The sequence below is a fragment of the Fundulus heteroclitus genome, chromosome 18 (assembly GCF_011125445.2).
Source record: "Fundulus heteroclitus isolate FHET01 chromosome 18, MU-UCD_Fhet_4.1, whole genome shotgun sequence".
NCBI lineage: Eukaryota > Metazoa > Chordata > Actinopteri > Cyprinodontiformes > Fundulidae > Fundulus > Fundulus heteroclitus.
The window spans coordinates 38351262-38379246 of NC_046378.1; the positions used below are offsets into that span (position 1 = coordinate 38351262).

The 27985-nt window shown below is 39.2% G+C and overlaps 2 protein-coding genes and 3 non-coding genes across 5 annotated transcripts; all 5 read right to left on the reverse strand.

Moving 5' to 3' along the window:
* Window positions 1–841: 841 nt before the first annotated feature.
* rps3 (ribosomal protein S3) lies at window positions 842–7195 on the reverse strand. The gene is made up of 7 exons (XM_012872464.3): window positions 7063–7195; window positions 5764–5894; window positions 5398–5491; window positions 4719–4813; window positions 3246–3433; window positions 2932–3135; window positions 842–917 (listed from the first exon to the last, which is right to left on the reverse strand). Exons 1-6 carry the CDS (start codon window positions 7090–7092, stop codon window positions 2936–2938), a joined length of 738 nt encoding a protein of 245 aa, XP_012727918.1. The 5' UTR covers window positions 7093–7195; the 3' UTR covers window positions 842–917; window positions 2932–2935.
* LOC118566826 lies at window positions 1073–1222 on the reverse strand. Its single transcript, XR_004933314.1, has one exon. It is a non-coding gene; the product is annotated as a small nucleolar RNA SNORD15 (small nucleolar RNA).
* On the reverse strand, window positions 3616–3762 carry LOC118566879. The gene has a single exon (XR_004933352.1). It is a non-coding gene; the product is annotated as a small nucleolar RNA SNORD15 (small nucleolar RNA).
* Window positions 4982–5131, reverse strand: LOC118566880. The gene has a single exon (XR_004933353.1). It is a non-coding gene; the product is annotated as a small nucleolar RNA SNORD15 (small nucleolar RNA).
* Window positions 7196–9391: 2196 nt separating the features above from the next.
* Window positions 9392–15539, reverse strand: LOC105933106 (ras-related protein Rab-1B). The gene is made up of 6 exons (XM_012872492.3): window positions 15150–15539; window positions 13249–13321; window positions 13065–13160; window positions 12821–12916; window positions 12607–12738; window positions 9392–10104 (listed from the first exon to the last, which is right to left on the reverse strand). The coding sequence occupies exons 1-6, from the start codon at window positions 15161–15163 to the stop codon at window positions 9871–9873; spliced, it is 645 nt and encodes a 214-aa protein (XP_012727946.2). The 5' UTR covers window positions 15164–15539; the 3' UTR covers window positions 9392–9870.
* Window positions 15540–27985: the final 12446 nt, after the last annotated feature.

Here is a 27985-nt window from a genome sequence, read left to right on the forward strand (position 1 = left end):
AATCTTCTTTTTTTCCCCCTTTACTCAAAAACGTTTGATATGTCACTTTTTAATGGCGCAAAGAAAAAACACAAATATCCTACATGGCTGTGACCTCATTGTTCAGGCTTCTGACTAAAAATAACCACAAACTAAATGCATGTCAACAATTCTTTGAGAAAGTATTTAAAATCTTTAAATCTACTGTACTTCTGTTTGATAAATGTCCCCAACTGCTCCCTGGTGTGAACATTCATCTCCTGCAGTCAGACCAGCTGTCTGCAACCTGCAGCTCCAGAGCCTCCAAGGAGCTTTGGCTAAAAAAAACTTTTTGCAGTTTTTTTTTTTAGGAATAACTGCATTATTTTGTCTACAGAATTACACCAAAAGTAAAACGTACTTTTAAAGTTGTGTTTATTTTCTACATTTCTATTTTATTAAACACCCAATAGAAGAAAATGTATCCAACGCCCTTTTTGAGTTTTAAAAACATTAAATTATAAACAAAACCCTGGTTCTTTAAAAATGCATTTCCTATTGTTTGATATTAAAAATTTGTTTTTCCCCCATAGGTCATGTAACATTAGGGGCTGAAAACATGTTTTATTCAGCTGGACAGGGCAGAAACTTGATGTTTTAGTCATAAACCTCTTTATCTCCAGCCACGCCCACATGTTCAGTCTTATGTCTTCATACACACATTTAGAGCCGTCCAGCTGTACTTTAACACATTTATCACAGAAACACCTCAAATTATTTATAAGGTTTCTGGCTCTTTATGAAGCTAGAAGTTTGACTCTTCATTTATTTCTTTATTTTCGTAGCTGAGAAGTTTACAAAGTTGTGGAACAGAGACAAAAAGTGTGTTTTCCAGCTTTTATTGTTTTGTACACAAAAATGCCAGGGTCTTCAGTCCATCCAGCAGAACGGCTAAAAACCTGAAAGAGAAAAAAAAGGTCTGCATTAAAAACCCGGACCCAAACAAGCCGGTTTAGTTAAAACCCAATAATCTGGAACCATAGAGGTTAAAGCGGCCCGCTCTGAACAGAACCGCCCAGATTTTAGACACACGGCGACCGTTTTGTGCTCTAACCCTTCTCAGACAAATGCCTCGATGTCTTCAACTTAAACGATCTCGCTGGTCTGAACGACCGGATCAGAACCACAGAACGTGAGACTGGACCAGTCGCAGCCAGAACCAGACAGAGACCTGTTCCGACTCGTCATCGTCTCATCAATGAAGGGACACAAACATTAAAATAAAATATGCAGTTTCATCAGAGCTACTGGCTTAGCACCTAAATCCATCACAGACTTGTTATCAGGGCATCAACCCTCCAGACCACTCAGGTCTTCTGGCTCCAGCCTGCTCTGCAGAACCAGAACCAGAACCAGACATGGAGAAGCAGCATTTAGTTCCTATGCTCCACTGATCTGGAACAAACTCCCAGAAAACTGTAAAAGTGCTGAAAGAGTTGCTTTAAATATAGATTAAAACACATTTGTTTAGGAATAACTTTGTTCTAGTTAAACTGTTTTTACTGAAACATCATTACTTCAACTTTGTAGTCCATCTGTTTTTAATGTTTGCTTTTAGTTTCTATTTTCCCGGGTTTTATTTGGTTTAAATCTTTGTCGATTTTATTCCAATTTGCTTTTATTCAGTTTTTATTTTCCTATGTTTTAATCATGTAAAGCAATTTGCATCGTCTCTGTACTGAAATCTGCTAAACAGATAAATTTGCCTCTCACTCTGCAGTATTCATATCTCTCCATCCGATGGGAATCATTTCTCCGTCTCTCGCTCGCTGAAGTCTTTCTGAACACGTTAGCTTCTCAGGAAGTGTTTGGTACATTCATGCAGTAGCCCAATGATTTACATTGTTCTACAAACTGCCTGCAATCTAGTCTTTTTTTATTCAATTTTATTTTTATCAGCTGATCAGGACTATTCTCACACTTTTTAGCTTTGCAGGAAGTGTTTTATGCATTCAACAGGAACAATTTGTTTATCTGAACAATTCATGTTTATCTGAATATGCCATATTATCAATTAACAGATTGTCCAGTATTTTCCCCTTCTGCTTAGTCTTTTTATATACTATACAGCTTAACTTTAAATCTAGTTTTTCCATCCGGTGTCTTTACATTGTTTAGTGTCTCCTCTATTAATGCTCAATCTTCTTTTTTCCTTTTCATTTGTGTCTCAGTATTTAAATTCTGAGCTGAAGTCTCACCAGAATTTCACTATTGTTACTTAAGGATAAATCAGGCTCTTGATTGAACCAAGTAACAAAAACACAGCTACAGATTCCACTTTTGTCTGAGTGACTGATTTACAAAAAGATTATTTATGCATCACAGGATATGATCTTATTTATATTGTATGTAAAAAGGGTCATGCAGCTGGTTGATGTGTTTATAATCTAAACATATATAATGGGAGTCCTTGTTTTAATGCAGTTAAGGGATAAAAAAAACTAAATTTTCAGTGTTTACCTCGTCAATAGAGACAAGCTCACATTTGTCTATTAATTGGTAGATCTCTAAATATTACTACTTGCTTCCTTTTGTTTCTATAGTTCTTAAATAGTGTGACATCTACCACTGACAGCTCCCTCTAGTGGAGGAAAGAAGGAATTGAACACATTTAATTTCCTAATTTTGTTCATCAGACTGAAGTTTTTTTTTCTAATTGCTTCCCTGCCAGTAAACGTGTTAATTGTCACCATGTTACTGTAGTTTGCTCCATTTCTCGGTCACCTGACCAGAATCATTTCAGACACGCCTTGAAGCTGCCAGGCAGCTTTACCTTTCTGCATAAATTAAAAATGCACCTGTTAAAGCTGTTCAGCTCTTTCGCGGTGCAGAAGGCTAACGGTCAGAGCTGCAAACAAACACTTCCTGCTTCGGTGCGTGGTTTAACCGTAACGCCCCCCTGCAGATGCTCACCCTCTCATGCGGTGGGCACAGGTCCTCCCTGGGGCATGACGGGGACATCCGGCTTGGCTCCCTTCTGCTCCGACATGGGGATGGAGGGCACGACCTCCTCCTTGGGCTCCACGATGCTGACGTGGTCGGGCAGAGGCTTCTTGGGGCCGATCTTGCCGCTGGGGTCCCAGGGCAGCATGATCTTCACCTTGATGCCCAGCACACCTGAGGACGACAGGAAGCAACGCTCAGTTTTTGTTTTTTTTTGCATCTGTCACCAAGTCTAATTTAAATTAGAAGATTATAGAGAGTTAATGAAGCGGAGCGGTACTCACCCTGCCTCAGCAGGACGTGGCGCACCGCCGTGTCGACGTAGTAGTTGACGGGGTCTCCGCTGTGGATCATCAGGCCGTCCACAAACTTCATGGACTTTGCCCTCTGACCCCTCAGCTTACCGGACACCACCACCTCGCAGCCCTTAGCGCCGCTCTCCATGATGAACCTCAGAACACCGTAGCACGCCCTGGAAGATTAAAGCAGATAAATCAGCGGAAAGCTTCATATGGACATGAAGAATTCTGTTTTATACCAACTAAAGAGAAACTTATGACCCTAAATTAGCCAAGCAGGCCTTTTATTGGAGAACCTGAAATGTTAAACATATTTGCTCAAATTTCCAGATCACAACTTTAGTGACGATTCGGCCCTTCTCAGACAAATGCCTCGATGTCTTCAACCGAAGAGGCCTCGCCGCTCTGGTGAGCTGGAGCAGAACCACAGAACGTGAATCTGAACCAGCCACCAGAACCAGACAGAGACCCGTTCCGACTCGTCATCGTCTCATCACTGAAGGGACGCGAACCGAAGCATTTAAACAGCTTTATCTGCTCCATAACCGGCTAACTGGGTTCCAGAAAGCTGCAGCAGAGCTCCAGCTAAAGCTCCCTAAACACACGCAGCTCCATCCTTTATCTGTGGAGGAATATCTGGAAAGTCTTCTGTAAGCAGGAACCGCAGCACCATGGAGGATCTTAAGTTTAATAACTTCACAGCCTTTAACTGAGGCGGGCAAAATAAAGCTGTAAACTCTAATCATGGTTCTATATAGGACTGGGTGACATGGCTTAAAATAAAGTCTGATTTTATTAAACCAAATCTGATTAAAATCGATCCCCCCCCCCCCCACACTTATTGTTTCATAAAAATAAGTTATTTTAAAACTTATGTCTGGGACCTGAAACAACTAAATCCAAGCTGGGAATCATCTTTGTAAAACAAGATGGCCGCCCTGCCGTTGAAAACAATGAAACTATAACTAAATGTTTGCTGCTAGTGGTTTTATGCAACGACCTAAGAACGGCTTCACTTCACTGGAGTAACATCAAACTTAATAAAATAAGTTAAAAAGTCTCTTCTGATGGTAAAAAAAAAAAAAAAGTTTCCTCTTTTCAATATTTCAACAATAAGAGTTTCCTAAACATAAATTCACCATTGCTGCTGTTCTTTCCGTGGAAGCCCAATGAGTTCATTGGCAAAATTAAATCAAGACTTTCCAAAACTCCAATTAATTAATTAAACTCGATTTATTGCCAAGCCACGGCTCTTATCATAAAACCTGTTTAAGCGACATTTTTACAGCTCTAACGTTTCCTTTACTCCTCAGGGCTAAATCACAAAACCCAGCTTCTGTTTTCACGCTCCAGCTGATCTGTTTCATGAGTATTCCTGATCAGCCCCCCCCCCCCCCCCCCCTCCTGTACGTCTCTTAGATGAAGGCAACCGTGAGGCTGTGAGCAGCGACTGCTTACCTTCGCACGGCCAGGCCTCCCAGCAGCTTGTAGCGCAGAGACTCAGCCTGGGCGATGGCACAAAGACCACGAGTGGCAACCTTTTCAGCGTACAACTGGAAGAAGAAAAAGTTTAAATGTACTTAAGTGAAACCCAATAAAAAGGAAAAAAACCAAAAAGTCTCTGGGGAGTTTGGAGCAGCTAAATAAAAAATAAAATAAATGCACGTTTGTTTCAACTTCATGGTTCAAAAGGCGCTCTGTGACTAAAACTCTATCTCTGCCCTTCTCAGACAAATGCCTCGGTGTCTTCACGAGAAAAGGAACCGTGGATCCGAGGAACTGGAGCAGAACCACAGAACGTGGTCCTGAACCGGTCGCCCCCGGAACCAGATAAGCTCCTGCTCCGTCTCGTCATCGAATCATCACAGAAGGGGAAACTGTCCTGCCAACAAGTCAGGCTCATACTGAATGAACGCAAACATTTCTATTCAAACTCCACCAGCATCCCTTCTCCAACCCACCTAAGTCAAAGGCTCGTCTGCAGGGCTGAGCGACCGCCTGCTGATGAGGCCATTCAGTCCTCTGACTCAGGTGTGCTGGAGAAGGGATTTTAATTTATAACAAAGCAGGATAGCAGCTCTCAAGCTCTCGTCTTGGGCACCACTGATCCGAGCGAAGACTTTGCCAGTCGGCCTACCTCCACGCTGCCCTCAGGGAAGCCAAAGCGCTTCTGGACCACGGCAGTCAGCTCTCTGATCCGACGGCCCTTCTCCCCCAGAACATTCTGGGTCCTGCAAACAGAGAAAGACGTTCAGGGTTGTGATTTAGTTATGAGCAACCAAACATCCAGGGGTCTGCATAAAGTAAAAACATGACCCGCCTGTCAGCTCAATCACATCCTGAGTGAGCCGCTTGAGCCCAGACAGCGAACCAGGCGGGCGTAGCAGTAAATTTCTCCCTGGTTAGCTGGCTGGTGATCAGCATGGTCACCTAACTGACCTACTATTGTCTTAAAGTATGAACTGAGACATAGAAATGACAGGAGAAATCAGAGACGCCTCACCTTGTGGCCAGGATGATGATCTCAGTCCTGGTTGGGGTCACGCGCACCTCCACACCGGAGTAGCCATCCTCAGCCAGCTCACGAGTCAGGAACTCGTTCAACTCGGCCTTGAAGATGCCGTCTGCGACAAACTAACAGAAAACAAGACATTTGTTTTTAATTTATGCAATTAAAATAAGTCAAACTACACCAGATACAGAATTACATGAAATTCAGTTATAGTATCTGCAAGCTAATGTCAATAAAACGACTAAACTGTCTACAGAGCCCCGGACCTTTACTCTTTTACTAGAATTTAAACAGAAATGCTCCCGAAGCATCAAGAAATTTACCTGCAACTAACTTCTGATTTATCACTGGAAACACTTTATGTAAAGGTCAATTTTGAATTGCATAAATATATCAGCAACAACACCACTTGTCCATCTTCGTCAACCAAAACCCAATAATGAAATGCCATATTCTAACATTAAAAACCTAATTTAAACGACGTTAGCGTAGGACTATGTCACAGAAAGTACCTGAAGCATCTTTTGAGTTATTTTCCAAAACTTCAAGATGTTTAATTGGTGCAGACTAACCTCACATTAGCCCTCCAAAATATTACAACTCATCTTTCATAAACAGAATTATGACCTAGACTATTAAAGACCTTATCTTTGCAATATTTCAGCACCTAGTCTAAAAATACAGCAGAAACATGAAAACACAGTAACAGTAGGGGAACTACTTTGGTTAAATCAGTCAGTATCAACGCATTACAACAAATAAGCGCTAAAAGTTAGCCCTAACAAACGTAAGATGTGGCTGGCAAACGTCTGCAGTTTAATATGTTAATACAAACGTTGCATTGCGCTAAACTATCTGACGTAAGCTGAATGGCGTTATTCTGCATTCGGTTATTTATTTAAACAGTGGTGCCTGTATATAATCAGCCAAAACGTCACAAACGGTGTACCGATCAGAAACCCCTTTTACCTTTATTATTTTGCAATTTAGACGCCATTTTTAAGTTTGACTAACTTGTCCTTTAGAGACGCGAGTTAAACCGCCCGGACTGACATGTTTCAGCCTGAAACCGGGAGCTACTTTAACGGTTACCCGCGGCCATGCCAGCGCTGTAAATGAGGAGGGCGCAACACCGCCGCGGTATCTGGATCAATCCTCTCCGGATCAGAGCCGGACGGATCCAGCTGAGAGCGGAACCGGCAGGGAAATATTCTGCCCGACCCGGCGTGGGCCCATTTAAACAGAAACCCGCTGTCTGGACGAGTAAAAAGGAGATAAAATGCCGCTAACCTTCCTCTTCTTGGAGATTTGCACCGCCATCTTCCGAAAGGCCGTAGACAGGAAAGGACCCGGGAAGGATGCGGAAATGCTTTTATAGTAAACCGTCCAACTTCCGGTGACGTTCTGCACAAGTGAACTCTGGGAAATTTAGTTTTTTTAGCCGTTTCGGGCCAATGAGCATCACTGCAGAAATATTTTACATGTTATTCATATTAAATATATGTATATATATGTAAATATACGTTTTTGTATATTGTTATTTATATATTTATAAATGCTATATATATATACACACATATATATATATATATATATATATATATATATATATATATATATATATATATATATATATATATATATATATATATATATATTTATTTATTTTTATTTTTTTTATTTTTTACATGAATAACATATAAAATATTTCAGCAGCTAATTTCCTAGTAGTTGATTGTGTTAGTACATCCACTGACTGTAGACTGTAGAAACGTTTTCACACAGCCAGAAAACTGCTTGATGTTGCAACCAAATCCTATGGGATTCTGTGAGAGTAGGGAGTAGCAAGATGGCGGCCAGTGACTTCAGTTTTTCGGCAAAATCAGCACTCCAGTGCATAATATAGCTCAGTGTTTCGGGCTTGTCTTTTCAGGAAATGAAATTGGCATCAAATGAAAGCTGCTACATGTTTTTTAGGATTTAAAAAGGAAGAAGGACTCAGAAGCATTACAGGTAAAAGTTGATTTTATTTTGCACACATGGTACACATGAGTGACGTCAACAGCCATGAATTCAGGTGCACCTTTCTTATCGATTGCAAATATGTAGTTTGTTGAAGCCGGTCTAAACATTCGTGTTTTTTCTGGAATGATTCAGTCATTAATTTCACAAATGAATAAAACATTTTATTAAAAACACGGGTACACAGACAACTTTATGTAGTTCACTAAGTGTCCACTAGATGGAACCATCTCCCAGAAGTGGGGTTTTGTCCACAGATTATAAAATCCTGCTATTTCACGTTTTATTTACTGGATTTATTTAATTTAAAATGTTCTTAATGTTATCTTTCCCTTTTGTTCAGTTTTCCTTCTTTTTCTCTGAACATTGACAGGCCAAGACTGAACTGGACTTCAAAGCAACTTCGACCTACAAGGAAACACCATACACCATGCAATAAAATTTGTCGTAAAAACTATTTTATAAAACTTTGAATCATCATCTACCATTGCATAGATTACAGAGAAGCTGATAATAAAGGTAGACACGATAACTGGGGGTTGGATGCTAAGTATAGCAAAAGTGGAGAGTTTCCGGTCAGAATATGTGGTCTAATGTAAAAGTAAAGCAGTTTGGAAAGCAAAGACATAAACTGCTTTAAGTAAACATTATTTACTTTATTTATGAGTTACACGTAGTGGAGACGCTTTGCCAGTTTGCATGTTCTACTTCCTTTTCCTGCATAAATAATTACAGCCTTCTACATAACCAACTGTTCCATGGAAATGTATGGGCAGTGTAAAGGTTTATTAACAGGTTTTTGCTTAAACCACTATGATGCTGTTGAGTTTGGAACAATTTTAAGCTGACAGGGGTCCACTTTGATCTTAGCCCTTCTCAGACTAACCATTAGCTTCAGACTATGGGAGCAACTGATGCTTAATGAAACACAGAGCTACCTCTGAAAGCTAAATAATATCTTGTTGCCATATTTTTTAAAAAACCCCCTTTACAAATCTTGAATTATCCCTTAATAGTTATCAGGTATAACCTTAAGACCATCTTTTTTATAGTGTGTTGGTCACCTTTTTGCAACCTAAACAGTCTTGATCCGTTGAGATGTGAAGTCTACTAGATCTTTGACAGTTTGCTGTGGGATATGATGCCAAGCTGTTGGCAGCAGATCCTTAAGTCCTGTAAGTTTTGGACTTTGTGGTCCATTACATCCCACACACTCAATTCTATTGAGATTGGGGGATTTGGAGGAAGAGTCAACGCCTCAAACTGCTTGAACCGTTCCTGAACGGCGTTCATCATTATTCCTCTTCCTGTTGTGATTGCCTGATCACAGCAAATCCTTTATTTCTCACAAATAATAGTGTTCAACAAATGTAATTTTAGGTAATTTGTTAGGATGGGTTGATAACACTGCTATATAGAAAGAGGCAATCACTGATTTTAATACATTATTTTGTCACAAACATTTCTGTCTGGTGTTAATTTAGAGTCAAATTATCAAAAATTTCTTATCGCACATAAAAGTCAAAGTTGTGATACCTTTGTCTCTATTATCCAACAAACAGGGGATTTACCTGGTAACGTATTTACTGACTTTAGCTGATTTTGATTGATTTCTTTATTGACAGAAATAAACAAATTAAAACACAACAAAGACTGGAACAGCAAATAAAATCAAAACCATCTGACAGATATGATGACGTATAACCACATTGAAACATAATGTTATCCCCTTTAAGTAAAAGCTTAAACAACTTCAATCCCTTTCTGATTTTTTTTCAAACATTATTTTTTATTAGTAGTCATTTTACATAACAGATCCTTGGTTTAACTTGTAGCATTTATTGTAATTAAAAAATAAAGCACCCCTGTTCATTTACTTTCCCCCCATTTTCATATAAAGCCATAATGTCACAATAAATATTCTTTAAAAATATTTTCTAATCAAGCTAAAGATATTCCAAAGTCCCGACATTTAGGTGTTGATTTTAACAGTAAACAAGACAGTAGGTGCATCGGGGACACAGTTGCAATCTGGAGGTAAGTCCTGTGGACGCGTTAAAGGTGCATCGTTGTGCCTCAGCAGCAGTTACTGGCCTGCGGTGTCTGTTTGTCCCCACCGAGCCACACGGGGGCGCTGTTGATCTTGGTGGTCTGACCTCTGGCCTGTGCCGACTCACCCTGCATGCCCCCTCCCTCGCTGGCCAGCCGCTTGTGGATCTCAGAGGCCATGGTGAGGAAGGCCTTCTCCACGTTGTCGGAGCTCCTGGCGCTGGTCTCCAGGAAAGGGATCTTCAGAGACGAAGCCAGATCCTGATGGTGGGACACACTTAGAGTTAGACTTAGACATGACTTAGACATCTTTATTTGTCATCTTGTATGTACAGAGTAGCCTCGTGAGACCATCCTGATCTCGCGAGCTTTCAAGGTTTCACTCGCAGATCAGTCTGGCTACTTTCCGTTAAAGAAAATTTGGAGCCGTTCACCAAACGAACGTCCAATCAGCGTTGGCTTTGAGGCGGGTTGAGGTGTGACGCAACGAGAAGCGCGACAGTTCAGTCTAAAGAACATGGCGGCTTCAGCCGATGAAACTAGCGTTAGCATGGCTATCGAGCAAGTTTTATCGGAATTACAGAGTATTTCTTCACTGAAAGAAGAGCAAAACACTGCTCTGGAGGCTTTTCTCAGAGGAAAATATGTTTTTGCTCTTCTCCCGACTGGTTTCAGCAAGAGCTTGTGGTTGTGTGTTCGTCGTCGCTGTTAGTACGTTATATGCTTCGTTGTTCTGATTGGTTCATTTGGCCCGTCTATCACCAACATAGGCCAATCAGCTAACCAGTATTTTCGCCCCTTCCCAAAATTACTTCAACGGAAGGTTTCCAGATGGATATGCGGAGCAAATCCATCTGGTCGAGTCAGGTTATGTACAGAGTGCATACAGAACGAAAACAAGTTGAGATGTTAAGGACTGCAGCTGATGAAAGCGCATTGAGCACTGCAAAAACAGAACTAGAAATAAGTAAAATATTCTTTAAAATGAAGGTATTTGTCCTTGATTTGAGCAGGTAAATAAGATGATTTGCCAGTGGAATAAGATGTTTGCACTTAAAATAGTAACAACTCATCTCCATCATCTTATTTCAAGTGCAGGATGTCTAAATATCTTATTTTAGGGGTCAAAATACTCATTCCATTGGCAGATAATATTATTTACCTGCTCAAATCAAGGATAAATACACTAACTTTAAGAATATTTTACTTATTTTTAGATCTGTTTTTGCAGTGAGGCGTGTTGCACGTTTAGAGGGATAACAATAAAACAACAGACCCAAAGCACCTAAAGAGACCGAAAGAGCTTTTCTATCTTTTGCCTTTAATCTTTGGCCTTATGTCTGGCCTGAAGAGACTTCAAGGTTTCCAGAACTGTCAGAGAAGAAATAGGCTGACTGCATGACAGAATCTCCACCATCCATAATAATCATTCTTTGTCTAACTTCTGATCCGCCTGTAATATTTGCCGAATCTTGATCTCATCTGACAAATGCAAACAGTTGTAGACAAAGTCCCAGCAGCGTTCAGCAAACTCCTCCTTGTGTTTGTTATGGCAGGACAGAAAAGGCCTTCGTGCCTCTGAAACAATAATGTAGATGGTAATTGGTGTTAAGGAGACTTGGTGACCACAAGATGGCGCTCTTCAGCACAGCTCTCTGGCAGTGAGCCTTGGAGGGGATCAAACTCCCACCCAAACTCACATTACAGGGGGAAAAAACCTGCAGAATGGCATAAAAACAGCACAAAACAGTTCTTACTCCACCTGGAAGACATTGATGTCTGAGAAGAGGAAGGAAATTCACTGCTGACCCTTTACACCTTGGACAGCACCTGTTCACCTTCATGCCCTCTGGCAGGAGGCACAGGTGCACACTGCAAAAACGGATCTAAAAATAAGTAAAATGTTTTTAAAGTTAGTGTATTTGTCCTTGATTTGAGCAGGTAAATAAGATTATTTGCCAATGGAATGAGTATTTTGACGCCTAAAATAAGATAATTAGACATCCTGCACTTGAAATAAGATGATGGAGATGAGTTGTTCCTATTTTAAGGGCAAAAATCTTATTCTATTGGCAGATCATCTTATTTACCTGCTCAAATTAAGGAAAATACACCAATTTTAAGAACATTTTACTTATTTCAAGTTCTGTTTTTGCAGTGCATAAAAAGCAGGAAGTCTTATCTTGAGAAATGGGCATCAGGACAACAGATATTTGTCCATCCGTCCATCATCCATACCCGCTCATCCATGCAGGGTCACAAGGGTTAAGGGAATGGTGAGCTGGTACCTGTTACTAGCTCTGGAGAGGCGGGGGGTGCACCCTGCACAGGTCGCCGGTCCATCACAGGGCGACAGAGAAACGCACAGGACGAGCAACCATGCACAAACCACACTCAGAGTCATGATTTTGGACTGAGGGATGAAGCCGGAGTACCCAGGGAGAACCCAGCCATGCATAGGGAGAACATGCAAACTCCATGCAGAAAATAAAACAGTCTGGAACCAAATCTGATGAGGTGTTCATTAATTACTTATCAAAACTTTCCATGCAATCCGACCAAATTAAAAAAGGAGTGACGTATGATGTACAAAACCATCTGTTATTGTGGCACTGGGGATTTTGTTCTTAACTTTATTATTGTATTATGCAGCTGCCACAATAACCAGGGTTCCTAGTAAGAGTGGACAGTGCAGTAAAAGTAGCTGAAGAGTTAAAAATGTTTGTTTTTTTGTCTAAAATTAAGTTAATCGCCTCCTGTTACCTGAGCTGTGGCAGCATCCACCACTTTCTTACTGACCAGGTCCGATTTGTTTCCCACCAGCAGCCTGGAGACGTTCTCACAGGCGTAGCGCTCTATCTCGTCCAGCCACTGCTTCACGTTGTTGAAGGACTCCTGAGGAAGCAGGCGGGGCTCCAATGTTAATATTTAAACCCTCCACTTTCACTTAACGGGGACAAGATAAAAACACACTGACCTGCTCGGTGACATCGTAGACAATGATGATACCGTGCGCTCCTCTGTAGTAGCTGGAGGTGATTGTCCGGAACCTCTCTTGACCTGCGGTGTCCCACTGAGGGAGTTCACACACACACAAAAAAGGGTTAACCAGGCAGTTCATTTTAACTGATTCATTTTTTTAATCCGTTTGACCTGAAAGGATTTTATTTTTGTCTTAACAGATCACCTGAATGAGCTTCACAGGAAACTTTTAAACTCACAATCTGCAGCTTCACCGTCTTCCCATCCATGTCGATGGTCCTGATCTTGAAGTCAACTCCGATGGTGGAGATGTAGCTCTCGGTGTACGTGTCGTCCTGGATCAAGTAGAAGAGTTTTAGAGTTTCAATAGCCAGCGTGATCGGGAACTTTTTATCCTTTTCAGTGAGACCGAACCGTCCTTACCGCAAAGCGCAGCAACAGACACGACTTTCCAACTCCAGAGTCACCAATGAGAAGAAGCTTAAAGAGGTAATCACTGAGGAGACACGGCAAGTAAACAGGCAACATTAAAACAAAAGTAAAAACAGATGTAAGATTTAATATAATTTTGCTTATTTTGAACACATTTCTATCTCGATATGCTTTACATGACAGACAGATCCACCTCCTGTCCAGAAACATATAACCACACCAGTCTAATACAATGTAGCCATAAAGACAAATTCAGACACACACGTTGACGTGAACTTTATTTACCAGAAACTGATGATAATAATACAACAAAAAGATGTTCACATAAAGGTTAAATAAAGGCTAAAACTGGGTATCATTTTATATAATCTAAAGTAAAATTAAATATCTAGCTCCACTAAGTTTTGATCATAGACTCAAGTCCCAGCACTGCTCTGGAGACAGATTTATATTCCTCCCGATTTCCCATCCATCCGCGCAAATTCGTGAAGCGTTAGTCATTTTTATAGGGAGACCAGACTAGAGGTGCTCACAGAGAGGGCAGAGAAAGATCGCAAATAAAGCATTTGATGCACAGAGATAAAAGTGTCATGGTTGGGGGAGGATCTGCTGCAGATAACCATAATAATATCCACCATGGACCATGTATCAGGGGGTGCTTGAGACCATCAGTTAAAAACATTAAAGTTTAATCAGAACTGGACCCTAAAGTCCTGCCCTGGGTCAAGACAAGCAAAGTTCTGGATCTGGTTGAGACATTTTCCTTAAAACAGGCAAAACATACAAGGAAACCCTTTCAGCTGGGAGCGCGGAGAAGATCAAACCTTCTTCAGACGTAGGTCAGATGGCAGCAAGAATCCTCTCAATGAGGCTCTGTCAGGAAAAGGGGCAAGACTAGCTGTTGTTGTTACATTTTGTTGTAATTTAAAACTGGAGTGGAGGATGACTTTCCAACAGGACCCAAAACATACAATGAAAGTAACAAGGGCTTTGATTGAAAGAAATTTACTTAATAGAATGGCCTAGCCACAGCTCTGACCTTAATAAAATAAAAGTCTGTGGCAAGGTCGGAAAATGATGTTCAGAGATCCTCCGTGTTCAATCTGACTGAGAATTAGCTCTTTTTGCAAAGGCAAGTAGACATTTTTTATGTTTACATGCAAAGCTAGTGGAAAGATACCAGAAAAGACTTAGGGCTCTAACTGCAGCAAAAGGCGGTTCTACACAAAACTCAGGACGATCAGTATAAAGTATAAATGTCAAAGGCCATCTTTAGTCCAATTCAATTCAATTAAATTCAAGAATACTTTATTAATCCCAAAGGGAAATTGTTCATCCACCTCACAATTATGCATTACGTGTCTATAAAACAAAATCGCAACTTTAAAGTTTGAATTCATGACACTAGGAAATACAGAAATAATTTACGGGTTAGTTTTTAATAGTTTTGCGAGACCCTTGCAAAAGTTTTAAATAAAACAATTTTATCAGGTTTCAGCTTTGCTTGAATGTAGCAGAACAAAAGCAAATTTTCAGCTTTAGTTTTGTTGGAACACAAACTACAATACCCATCAGTGAGAGGGGCTCTGATGGTCTGACGGTGAACTTACAGTCAGATCAACTTTGGATAAAAACTACTTAATTAAATAATTGCAATCACAATTAATGTTAAAAATGTCTACAACGCCTAAAGATTGCGTAATTAAACATATTAAATGAATGTTATATGTGTAGGTCTATGCTTAAAGAATACCAGCAAAGTAAAAACACAAGAAGCTAAGAAAAATGTAATTGTCCACATCGCCTGTTCCTGATCTCATCTATAGGGTAGCAGATGAAAATGTTCACCTGGTTTAAACAGTAACGCAATGCATTCAGAGAGGGAAACTTACTATTCAGGATTCATGATCAGTGAGGTTCTTCACACGACTAGATAAAAAAAACAAAAACTGTCCTGAAACTAAATCCTGAATGAATAGAAGGCCAGACAGTCTATGAAAACGCTGTTTTCTGGTTCCGGTAGCCTGTTTTTGGAAGTCTGGACGTGTTCTTCAGGGGACGGCTAGCAGAAAAAGCTGTCTGTGTCCGACTTCTGAGCTGACTGCTTCATTATTTATTAATAAAGTTCAGCTCAGGTTACCCTGAGGACAGCACCTGGAACCAGGACACACAGCTAAACTCACACTATCATTTTATTTTCTTCTCAAACCAGAACACAGTTACCTAACTGCTTCAGATGTTGAGTAAGCGAAGCGCAGCTGTTGTTGTTGTTTTTGTGAAGAGCAGCTTGCTTCAACTTGTCAGCCTGACAATGTGTAAAGAGCGACATCATATGGCATCCGACCAATCGCAGCACAGCGGCATAGAAACAGGAAGTAGAGCTACTCAAGAAAGAATAGGAATGTAGCTCCTCAAACAGTTCAGAGTCCAACAGAATTTTCAGCAATTCATTTTTTTTTACTTTATTCCTGCAGTGAGACGTTATTTAATGCTTTGCGAAGTAAATAAAAACCTCAGATGCATGGCGCAGGCATAAAGCCTTGAAGATGCGTAGAGCCTCAAAGCCACCAGAGTAGATCATGTGTAATGAGGAGCAGACATTTACAAAAGAAAACCCAAGAAAAGGTGAAAAACCTTGGTGGCATTGATGGGCACGGCGTAAAACCGATGCTTTGCATTTTCATTCATTTTTACCATTCTGTCTTCTGGAGTAAACCCCTTTCGTGTTTCACATATTTCAGTTTTGGTTTTGTGATTTGATCATATTCTTGTTTATTTCTATGTTAAAGGTCTTACAACTTTCAATTCTTTTTCTTTGTATTCATTGTTGTTCGATGAATTCCATCATTTGAGTTTAGTTTCTTACTTATTTCTTGTGCTTGTGTTTTATTTTTATTTTTGTCATCTTTAATCAGTGTTGCCCCCTCCTCCCCCATTCACCTGCATTCATTAGCTATTCAAATTAAATAATTGAATTGCACAGTTCGATTAATCCGATCATAATGTGCGTTTATATGCACCTGGATTTTTTCTGAATCGCACCACTCTTACATGTGCAGTTATGAATTCCCATATAGAAAAAAAACACAGAAGAAGAAGCACTTTGGGAAACATGGAAAAACGTCACGTTTACGTCAGCCGCACATGTGCACTTGGGTCAGTTAACCTGAGCCTGACAAGCATTTTTATATGAACGTTGATCTGAATATCAATCAACATAAACCACCCCTCTCATTCAGATCACAATTTAATTCCGATTGAGCTTAATCCGATCACAATATTCTGATTGTCTTGTTTACATGACGCTTTTTTATTCCAATCGGCCCATTATTCCGATTACTTTTGTCCGTGTAAACATAGCTAATGTCATTCTCAACTCTCACCTCAGCATGTAAGCTCACTGGTTTTCATTGGTCTTTGCTGGTTCCTCCCGTTACTCTGCTGTTCCCCATGTTCCATAAGTTTCCTTGGTGTTTACAATACAAACTCTGCTCCTCATCATCACCAGAATGTGTTTGGAAGAGGACCGTGATCACCTCACAAAGTGGAAGTTGTGTGACCTAACCCTAGGGGGGAATACTTTGGTCTGTGTAAAGCAGAATAAACATGGCAGGTGTGAATAAACCCTTAGTGTGAGCTGGGTAGAACAATGTGTTCCAAATACCAGCCAGTTCTGACCAAAGACTGTGCCGGCTTCCCACAGTGAGTCCAAGCATGCCTTTTGGATTGGCCAGTAACCGGAATGAAATCTGCCTGATAGCCTATAATGTGATCGAGGCACATGGGAGCTCACATTGAGTCTGCTTCTAGTTCTGCTGGAGGTTTAAGAGGTATTTTCCTCTCCACTGTGGCTATACGCTCGTCCTTAAACAGAAAACTTTTTGTGAATTTCTAGGAAAATATTTGTTGTATGGTTAATTCAAAGAACAACAATTAATGTGATTTATAAAGCACAGTACTACTACTGAAAAAAAACATCCAACTTTTATTGCAACAGGGAAAACTTTGTTCTGTTGAAGGGACAGTATGTAACTAATTTTGGCTTTTAATTAGCAAAAATCAAGTGATGATTTTATAAAAACATACTGCCAAAGTCTAATAACAATTGCATCGAAAATGAAAGTCCTCTCATAGCTTAGCATTAGTAGTTTATAAATACATAGGTGGTGGTGCACCCAATGGAAGACGCCATGCTGTGTTACCATTTTTGGTTACAGTAGCTGAAATGGGACATACATAGCCTTGCGTGTTTTTCCTATCTATCTTCTATTTGAAAACTTTTCAACCAGTCCGCCTGATTGATGATTTGATAGATCTGACGTTGTAAAGTGCATTGAGATGACATGTTATGAATTGGTGCTACATAAGTATACTGAATTGAATTGAAGATTTTGTGTTCATCAGAAGCCAACAGTGGGCAAAGGATTTCCTCAAAATCTGAGGTTTTACAGGATTGAGTGGACAAATATCATCAAGCCGGCGTGTTTTTAACTTACTGTCAAAGAAGACTTTGTGTGCCAGTTTAATCGCACAGTACATAAATGGCACACAAGCAGTGGCCTTGCCTCTGTTTTTACTTAAAAAACATTTCAACATTGATGTGTAACACTCTGCAACGACCCCTGGTCCATAAAACTAATGATATACAGGAAACCTGTATGAGAATCAAAGCAACAAATGGAACAAGCTGAAAGAAAAAAAATAAGTAAAATTATTCAGCTAAAACATGCTCTTTGTGATTTTAAATCAAAAAATTACTGAGCAGCAAAAGACAAAAACTAATTGCAGGATATAATTAATGGCTACTCTTCTCTAAATAAAAAAAGCTTCTCATTAAATGGATCAAAAGAGGGAAGGTTATTTATTCATCCTTCGAAACACGGCTTTTTTTTAGATAAACCGAGACAACATAGACTGTTGCTTTATGCTGTCTGTTATTTCCATTTAAGTCCATTCCTCTTTGCTGCTTTCTGTGTTTTATTTCATCATTTATCTTTTTGTTTTCTGTGATCACCCTTTGAGCTATTGTTTTTTCTTCTTCTGTGGTTTATGCTGTTTTGCCTTTAGTTTCTGCCCTGTAAACAGATACTTTTTCGTACATTTTTGTCCCCTTTATTTTTCATTTTGTCAGTCCTTCTGCCATTTTCTTTATTATTTCCCTCTTGCATCCCTCTCTAATAATTCCCTCACTTTTGATCCTTTTTTTGGTTTTCCCCTATATATATCTTTCAGGCATATATTTGTTCCTTTTGTATATCTTCCATGAAATCTTCCCCCGTCAGTACTTTTTCCCATGTTCTTGTGTTGCTTTTTGTTTCTTTCTTTCTTGTTCCCTTCTCTCCCTTCCCTCTGTTTCTCCTTTGCACATTTATCCTCCCTTTTCTTCTCCTATTCTTCCATAACTTCTCCTCCTCCTCCTTTGGAGAACTGGGCAGGGGACAAAAACGAAAGTGATTTACTTCAGTGCAGCGCCGGCTCCCATGTGTGACCCTCCTGGTCACGGGAACGTGCAAGAAGCAGAGGATTGGGATTGAGAGGACATGCAATGGATGAGCAGCTGTGATGAGGTCAGAGGTCAGCAGCCCTGACGACGGGCTCGTTGCCGGGACAGAGGCGCCGCCGCTAGTAGTTGCCAGGACAAGCTGATCTCGATCCAGTACAGGGGTGGGAAAACTGGGGGAAGGGGCTGAGGAAAAGAGAAGGAATATAGGACAGGATTGAAACAAAGAGAGAAGGTTAGAAAGTAAGGGGCAGGGCTGGGAACGGCAGAAAAAAAACAACATAATGAAACTCGAAGAGGAACAAAACAAGCAAAGGAAGAATAAAAAACAAGAAAAAAGGTTATGACAACATTTGCATATCAGCTAATGCAGCCGAAAGTAGTCAATAATAATGCAAAATCCCAGTTTTATGACATTGTTCCTGAAACTTATTACAGAAAATGATGACTTTTGGGGAAATCTTTCTTCTCTGAGATAATCAGTAAATACAGTGATAATGCTCGAGCCTTATTTGCCACAGTCTAAAGGTTAACAAATCCTCCTGTGACTGTGTCGTCTGAACTCCACTCCACCAGGGCCTGCAATAAATTTGCTAACTTCTTGACTGAGAAAATATAAAAGATTAGAGGATCTTGACAAAATGTCCCAATTCAGCCAAATAAACTACAAAAGCTTAGAGGAGATCATTCAGCAGCTAAGTTCCTCCTCCAGCTGCCTTGATGTTCTACCCACAGGTTTCTTTAAAAAAGTTTTACCTGTCATAGCGTCTGATTTGACCCAGATAATAAACACGTCCCTTCTGTCAGGTGTTTTCCCCCAGTCCCTAAAAACAGCAATTATCAAACCACTGCTGAAAAAGAATAATTTAGACAAACTTCTACTCCAGAACTACAGGCCCATCTCAAACCTCCCCTTTATCAGTAAGATCATTGAAAAAGCTGTATTTCAACAATTAAACACCTTCTTAACTACGACCAGGCTGCCGCGGATTCAGGCGGTGGCGCAGGGGGCGCGCGCACCCCCCTTTTGGAGACCAAAAGTATTTTTTAAAGAGCCCGAAATTTTAAACATCCTTCATAGAATTACGATTAAAAGCCAGTACCTGTCATTTAGAACGCACTGTGACGCCGGCGCGGCATAAATTGTCGTCGCAATCACCGATACTGGCGGCGGCATTTAGTGCCCAAATATGGGCAGTAATGGCGGCCTGACGTCACATCCTGTGTTGTTTCTTAGCAGAGGCACTGCGCTCACACAGGTGTGATAAACAACAATTATTTCAGATTCCCAGAGGACTTCACCATTGAAATTTTCTAGAGCTATTGTTGAAGAAATAATGCCTACGTGCATGGCAGTTTGATGTTGCAATACATCGGGTAAAAGTGGAAAAAACATCTAAAAAATAAGGAGACCGCTGCCGCAGCAGACAGATTCAACTCACATCATTCCTTTTTGGTCTCCTTGCCTCAAACTGGTATGGCTGGATTTTGTCAAAAATCAGGTTGCTGTCAAGAAAGTCTTCTATATAATCCAAATCGCTCTCAGATGATGATGATAAATCCATGAAACTCCATCACTATCGCTAAATAATCACTCTCTGCCGCACCGGTCGTCGCCATGTTGGATAATAGCGCGCAGTGACGAGCATGTTCTTCTTCTACTACTTCTTCTTCTTCTTCTTCTTCTTCTTCTTCTTCTTCTTCTGTTGTGTTTTCTGGCAGTTTACATCCTGTGTGCATTACCGCCATCAGCTGGACGGAGATGTAATTTAGAAATATATTTTCCTATATATCTTTATATCTTAATGAAACTAAATTATATCTATACTTACACACTCACACACACATACACACTAAATCCTCCCAGCTAACTCTGTATCTTTTAAATATTTAATAAGTGCTTTAAATATTTTATCTGATTGATGCTTCCCTAATAAATCAGCCATCTTTACTGAACTCCCCAATACCCTTTCCAGTTCTTTCCTCTCTTTTATATATTTTCTACAATAAATCAAAACATGTTCTACTTCTTCGATTTCTCCACAATAAGAACAATTACCTGTTGGATGTTTCCCTATTATTTTTAAACCAGTACTTAAACTAGTATGCCCTATCCTCAACCTGTTTATCTATATTTCCTCTCTTCTATTCATTATACTATTATATCTTATGATAATATCTTTCTGTATTTTATATAAATGTCTTCCTTTTTCTTCTAAATTCCATCTCTCCTGCCATATATTATTTATTTTATCTTTAATAATTACTTTTATTTCTTTTCTACTTAGCGGGACATCATATTCAATTTCTCTTGCCTTAACTGCTTCTTTAGCTAATTTATCTACTTTTTCATTTCCTAAAATTCCTTTATGTGCTGGAACCCATGTAAATCGAATACTTATTTTTTGTTGCTTTATACCATATATTAAATAACTGACTTCATCTAGAAGATCTTGACGGCTTTCAGATTTTCCACTTTTAAAACTAGTCAGGCAAGACAATGAATCTGAACAGATAACTACATTTCTATGCTTCACCTCCAGCACCCATTGTAATGCCATAATAATTGCCAACATCTCTGCTGAAAAAATTGATAAATTATCTGTTGTTCTTCTTTTTATAGAAATTTTTTCTTTCAGAATATATACTGCTACTCCTGTTTTACCATTTTCCTGTTTTGATGCATCTGTATATATTTGTGTCATATTTTTATACCTTATAACTAAATACTGCTGCATAATTTGATACAAACCTCCACAGGACTGTTCTATTTTTTTGGTTTCTAAATTTACTGTTGACATTTCAAAAAAACCATGGAGCAATTTTAGATGTAATTACAGTATGCTATATTACTTATACCAGAATACTCTGCATAAATATTTCCTTCCCATCCAAAACTCCTTATGTGATGGCCATATTCCCAACATTCTCTGAATATCTGTTTAGTAGGGTGATTTTCCTCATGTCCTTATAAATTTAACCAGTAATGTATTGACAGTTTCATTCTCCTTAAGTCCAGTGGCATTACTCTAGTAATCACCTGAAGAGCAGGAATTAGAGATGTTCTAAAAGCACCACAACATATTCTAAGCGCTTTGGCTTGGATTCTATCTAAATCTAATAACAAAGAATTTGCAGCTGACTTATAAACGATACATCCATAGTCCAACACATATCGAATTAAAACATCATATATTCTTTTCAAAGATGTACTAGTTGCCCCCCAGTCATTCCCTGACAAACATCTCAAAATATTAATACCTTTTTTACATTTATCAATGATCTTCTGTATATGTATCTTAAATGAAAGTTTTTCATCAAACCATACGCCGAGGTACCTTACGATATTTACCTGTTTCAATTTATGCCCATATAATATAAGATCTACTGTTGGATTAACCCTTTTCCTTGAAAAACATGCTGAGGTCAACAATGGGACAGGAAAGGTTTGTGGCTTTGCTACTTATGTATGTCCACAAGGACATTCATTTAGACATCAACAAAATCATACACACATTTGCCCAGAAGCATCCTAGAGGGTTGACATTCATAAACCCATTATCATCATCATCATAAAGTTGAAGGTGTTGTAGAAGAGAGCAATATTCTTTGTCAAGTCTCACAGTTCTATTATAGGCTTATGGCTTAACTTCACCGTACATGTTCATTGGTTTAACTTACTTTAAAAAAAAATTCTCAACATGGTTTATCTTGTTAAAATGTGTTAAAAAATCCTTTGTCACTTGAACTATACCAAACTGTTCTTAAGTCCTTGGGTCTTTCTAAGTATTTTTTTTCTTAATATAGTTTATATGGTTAAAATATATTGTTAAAATACATGTATATTTTTAAAACTCTTTTGTCACTTGAACCATACCAAACTGTTCTTTAGTCCTTGGGTCTTTTTATTTAATTTTCTGTATACATATCATTTCTGGAAATAAAGAAAATCTTTGTTTGATTAATTGTTGATAAGGATAATTTTTTCTTCAAACTACTTTTTAACCTTGTGCATGCTGTAAAAAGCACGAGATTTTGACTTAAAAACCCATTTTCAATTACAATAAGGTAATCATGCTAATTCCACTTATGTTCATCCATTAAAATTATTATCAATTAAAAAATCCTTAGATGAATAATTAGGGTAGTGTGAAAGAATAAAGATGGCATTCTTTGGTCGTTTAGCCTCACATTGTCTTGACCCCATGACCCTTGACCCCATGACCCTGAGGTGCGCACCCCCCTTTGAAAAATCCTGGATCCGCCCCTGACCAGCCGCTTTGATGTTTTCCAGTCAGGTTTCCTCACCACAGTACAGAGACCGCCCTTATCAAGGTGTTTAATGACATCCTTATAAATACAGACTGTGGAAGAACCACAGTGCTGGTTCTATTGGACCTTAATTCAGCATTCGGCACCGTCGATCACTCCATCCTGTTAGAGCGCCTGGAGAACTGGGTCAGCCTTTCTGGTACAGCTCTCCACTGGTTTAAATCCTACTTAAAGGGAAAAAATGCTCAATGGGGTTCCCCAAGAGTCCATCTTGGGTTCCCTCCTACTCAATATCTACATGCTCCCTCAAGCTCAGATAATAAAAAACAACAACATAACTATGCATTAATGTTTAGAAGAAATCAATGCATAGATGTGTCGGTATTTTCTTCATTTGAGAGAGGGAGAAGACATGCAGCAAAGGACCACAGGCTAGAATCAACTGAACCATGGACTGAGGCCCCAAGCGCTACCCCTGCGCCACCAGCGCACCCTGATTGATACTTTTAAGTTCATAAATTATGATTAAAAAAAGTGTAGTCATGGCACTGGTCATAAGTAACAGCTTGCATTGTTAAACAAAAGCACACATTTAAGTCAAAATACATATTTTTTACCCCTCATCTCAAAATTATCATTTTCCAAATATTAATATTCCTAGGTGCTGTATTTTCACATGTTCAGTGGACCTTGAGATAGTAATGTGTAAAATAAAAGCTTTTTTTCTGTATAATTAAAAATTACAATATTTTTAAACTATATTTGGGTGCTTTTTGTTTTACTGTTTACTTTACTTTCTTTTACAAAGAAATTTGATTATTTTGACATCAAGTTGCAGTAAAATGAACAGTCTTGTTTAGTACATTAACTAAACATTACTTTTAATTAAACAGGGTTTTATTGTTTTTCAGTTTACATGTTTTTTTATGTCATCATTTTACATTCATTTCAAGTGAATTTTACTGACATTTTTTTACAGTTTACTCTGCAAACCCAGAACCAAACACGGAGAAGCAGCATTTAGTTTTTATGCTCCACTTATCTGGAACAAACTACCAGAAGACTGTAAAAATGCTAAAACCCGGAGTTCCTTTAAATCAAGGTTAAAAACCTATTTGTTTAAAATTGCCTTTAAATGTTAATGTTAACTTGTCTTTTATCTTGACCTGCTACTTTCCCACTGCAATGTGCTTTCAATTCAATTCAATTCAATTCAATTCAATTCAATTCAATTCAATTTTATTTATATAGCGCCAACTCATGAAACATGTCATGTCAAGGCACTTTCCAAAGTCTATGGGCAATCCCTCATACTGAACATGCATGAGGCGACAGTGGAGAGGAAAACTCCCCTTTAACAGGGAGGAGAACCTCCAGCAGAACCAGAACCAGGCTCAGTGTGAACGCTCATCTGCCTCCACCCACTGGGGCTTAGAGAAGACAGAGCAGAGACACAGAAAGCACAGAAGCTCACATTGACCCAGGAGTACTTTCTATGTTAGATGGTAATAGAGGATGATCTGGCTCCCCTGATGATGTCACAGCTAACAGATGTTCTCTCTATGTTCTCTTTTATTATGTTCTGTTCATGCACAGCACTTTGAATTGTCTTGTTGCTGAAATGTACTCTACACATAAACTTGCCTTGAGGCTTAGATGAGTCCACAGAATGTGGCTGAAATTAAGTATTTTGACCTGAACTTGTAAATTTGAACAGCTTAGCACAATAAGTGCCCCTACAGGGCCAGAAAGTAAAAACACGCAGCCATTAAAAATTCAACTTGATTTAGTTTATTTATATATAGCTCTAACTCACAGCATATGTCATCTCAAGGTACTTTACAAAGTCCATTCTAACAAAGCATCCCGACGTACTGAAGCGGTCAGATGCTGTTTTACGTTCTGTATTTAGCTTTCTTTCTTTCTACCCGTCCTGCCAATCACTCGGTTTGCAGCTTTTTACTAGATATGAATCACACATTAAAAACATCCCAATCACTGCTTTGTTGCAGCTTCTCGGGTCTCAGCATTGTTGTACATCAGCTGACAGATAAGCTCTGCAGGTTGATGTAGTGTCGTGCTTAATTTCTTTCAGTTCTGTTAGCTCGTCATATTACTAAGTTGATATGCCTTTCCTGAAGAAAAGTTGGTGGACTAAGGCATTATCAAGCTGAAAAATGCCATATTCCTTAGAAAACCTACTTTAGATTGCTGAAACCAGGAAAAAATATCACCTCTTTATCTCCTGTAGATGGAGGTAATGATGCTCCTTTACATGCAGTCCCAAACCATGCCTCAACGTGGAAATTAGCTGCAGCATTTGGTCATCATGTGATGTTTCACTGGGATGTCATCAAACAAACATTCCAGCATCATCTAATTGGCCAGTGCAGATTGAGGATTAATGCTTGAATCCCGCTTTTAATCCCAACATCTCTCATTCAAGTCTGCTTCTTCTTCTTAGCCCAGTGGCACCTTTATTTCTTCTGTTTAGATGTCAGAACACTGGTCTGGTTTCTTGTCCTTTGGATGTTTTTTTTCACAGGTTCTCACACACACTGACTCTTGTTTCCTCCCATTTGTCTTTTGTTTTGTTTTCGTTTCCTTTTTTTGTGTGTGGATTTTTAGTTTTTAAAGCAAATTGCTTTGGGTTTTCTGATCTGACGCATTAATGGTTTACCTGGATGTTTCCCCTTTTACAACTTGAGCATTTTGTTTTGATTTACTCCAAACTTTAGCAACCTTGAAACAGTTGACACATTTTGCCCCATTCTTTGTTAATTTACCTTTTATTATTCTTTCAATTGTTTTAACTGACAGCTCTCTATTGTTTTTATCAGTTCACGACAAGTTTTCTGCAAGCTCTAGCTGTTAAATGGAAAGTCAATTGCAGAATTAGATTCGGTTCGTGATTCTTTATTGGAGCCCCCGTTTGTCGCCCCAACCCTGTCCCAACCAATGAAAATCTAAGAAAGTATCACTTAGACTTAGACTTAGACTTACTTTATTGTCATTTTGTATACACAGAGTGCATACAGAACGAAATTTCGTTTTCACACAGCTCAGAAATATTGCAGTAACTCTACAGGATACCTTGCAGTGAATTACAGTACAGGATAAAGTGCAGTGATCAATCGCAGTCACTTACAGGATAAATTTCAATTTACTTCCGGATAAAGACCTTAGACCTCAGACCTTAGACCTCAGAGACCTTAAATGCAGTGTAGCAAGCAGGGGATGCTTACTGAACCCACATGGGTTCCAACTCCACCTGGGCTGCAAATATCTAAAAGCAGTAGAAAATCTGTTCACGGCAAATTATAGATTTCTTATAGTCCCCCCACTCTTTATTGTCGCTCTGGGCAACTGCCCATACGGGTTGAGTCAATTTTGATATTAATTATACCCATGGAAGTATTTGAGTACGAAATAAAAAAAAAAAATACAGGCTAAATCTACAATTATGTCCTTAATTAATCTGAAACAATGATCTTCTGTCGCCCCAACAATGTCCTTTATGTTTTAAGATATGTTTTACAACGCTTGGACTTTTAGCTGTTCGATATTACTTTTTTCTTCTTAGCAATAAAGAAGAAGACAATAAAACAGAACCTAAATAAATGATGTTTTACGCTTGACAATTTTTGTCTTTATTCACAAATCCACAATTAGCTTCCAGGTGGCAAACTCCAAAGTAACTGATATGGGAGCTATTTTGTTGATGTTGACGGGTGATGCAAGACAAAAATAACACATTTTGCCCTTAAGTTATTTAAAGGAGGGAATCTCGTTGTGCATAATGAATGTGTGTGTTGGTGAACAGCTGTGTTAGTGCGGCTGGACGTTTCGAACAGAACAGGGACTGTGTGAGTCTGTGTTTGTGTGCAGGTCAGTGGATGGAGTTAAACCGGTCATTGTTCCTCCTCAGCAAGTGTCCCAGGAGACCTGAGGGAGCTCGGATAAATAGCTGCTTTTCACTATTCACCCTCATTTTACCACGATCCCTGGCTTCTGCGTGCCTATCTGTTGGGAGAGCTGTGTGTATCTGCATTTTTACGTGTTTTAGAGCATGCACTAATACAACATTTATTGGGAAAGAAAGTGTGGGAATTTTTAACAACTATATAACCAGAGTTTCCTGATTCCCGCAAAGCTTTAAGAGATTACATGCATTAAAAGGAAAAAAATCTTTAAAACGTTGACTTTTTTTTGTGCTTCTGTCCCAGTCTTTAAGGATTTTGATAGGCTGTACAGACACAGCCTTAAGGCCTGTTAGCAAACAGGTAATCTGTGTCACTGAAAGCTGAATGAAGGCCACACACACAAGTATGTCCCCCTAAAAAACATTGTTTGCCAGTAAAAATGCAGTTTACAAATTGCAGGCCGAACCAAAATCATAAAATTATACAATTAACCTCATGTTGCTGGAATACAAAACATTCAAGCAGAAGATATTATTATCCTTAGGTGCTGGAGTTTCCTTTGTGTCTCGGTTTTCTGTTGTTAATGTTCTATAGGGTGTAGCCTTGTTAGTTCATTCCTTTCAGTGTATCTTAAAAATATTGTTTTCTGTTCATTTTTAATTATTTTCTGTTAGATCTCTGCTAAATTTTTCCTAATGGTTTGATAGTGAATTTGTATTGCTGTTCAGCTCCATTTATGTTTACCAGCCTCCCTTACTCAGTTTCCCTGCACTCTTTTTGCCCCAGCTGTTTCACATGATCTCCTGATTAACTCACCTGCTTTAAATGTCATTCTCCACTTGTCCCTCAGTAATGGCCTGCACTTGTATAGCTTTATCAAGTCCAAGCACTCCAAAGTAATTCACGTTACATTTATTTATTCACCCATTCGTGTGCTGCAATCCTGTGGTTGCTGGACAAACTCCTAGCTCCCGAGTCACTGTTGGTCCTGTATATATGCTCACCAGTTCTCATTGGTCTTCCCTGAATTTAA

Coding starts and splice junctions, on each gene's coding strand:
- rps3 (XM_012872464.3), bottom strand. CDS start 7,092: ATGGCGGTGCAAATCTCCAAGAAGAGGAAG. Junction 5,895..7,062: donor AAATCTCCAAGAAGAGGAAG/GTTAGCGGCATT, acceptor GTTTTCTGTTAG/TTTGTCGCAGACGGCATCTT. Junction 4,814..5,397: donor TCCCTGAGGGCAGCGTGGAG/GTAGGCCGACTG, acceptor TTCTTCTTCCAG/TTGTACGCTGAAAAGGTTGC.
- LOC105933106 (XM_012872492.3), bottom strand. Junction 12,917..13,064: donor AGACGGTGAAGCTGCAGATT/GTGAGTTTAAAA, acceptor GAACTCCCTCAG/TGGGACACCGCAGGTCAAGA. Junction 10,105..12,606: donor TGGATGCTGCCACAGCTCAG/GTAACAGGAGGC, acceptor TCCCACCATCAG/GATCTGGCTTCGTCTCTGAA.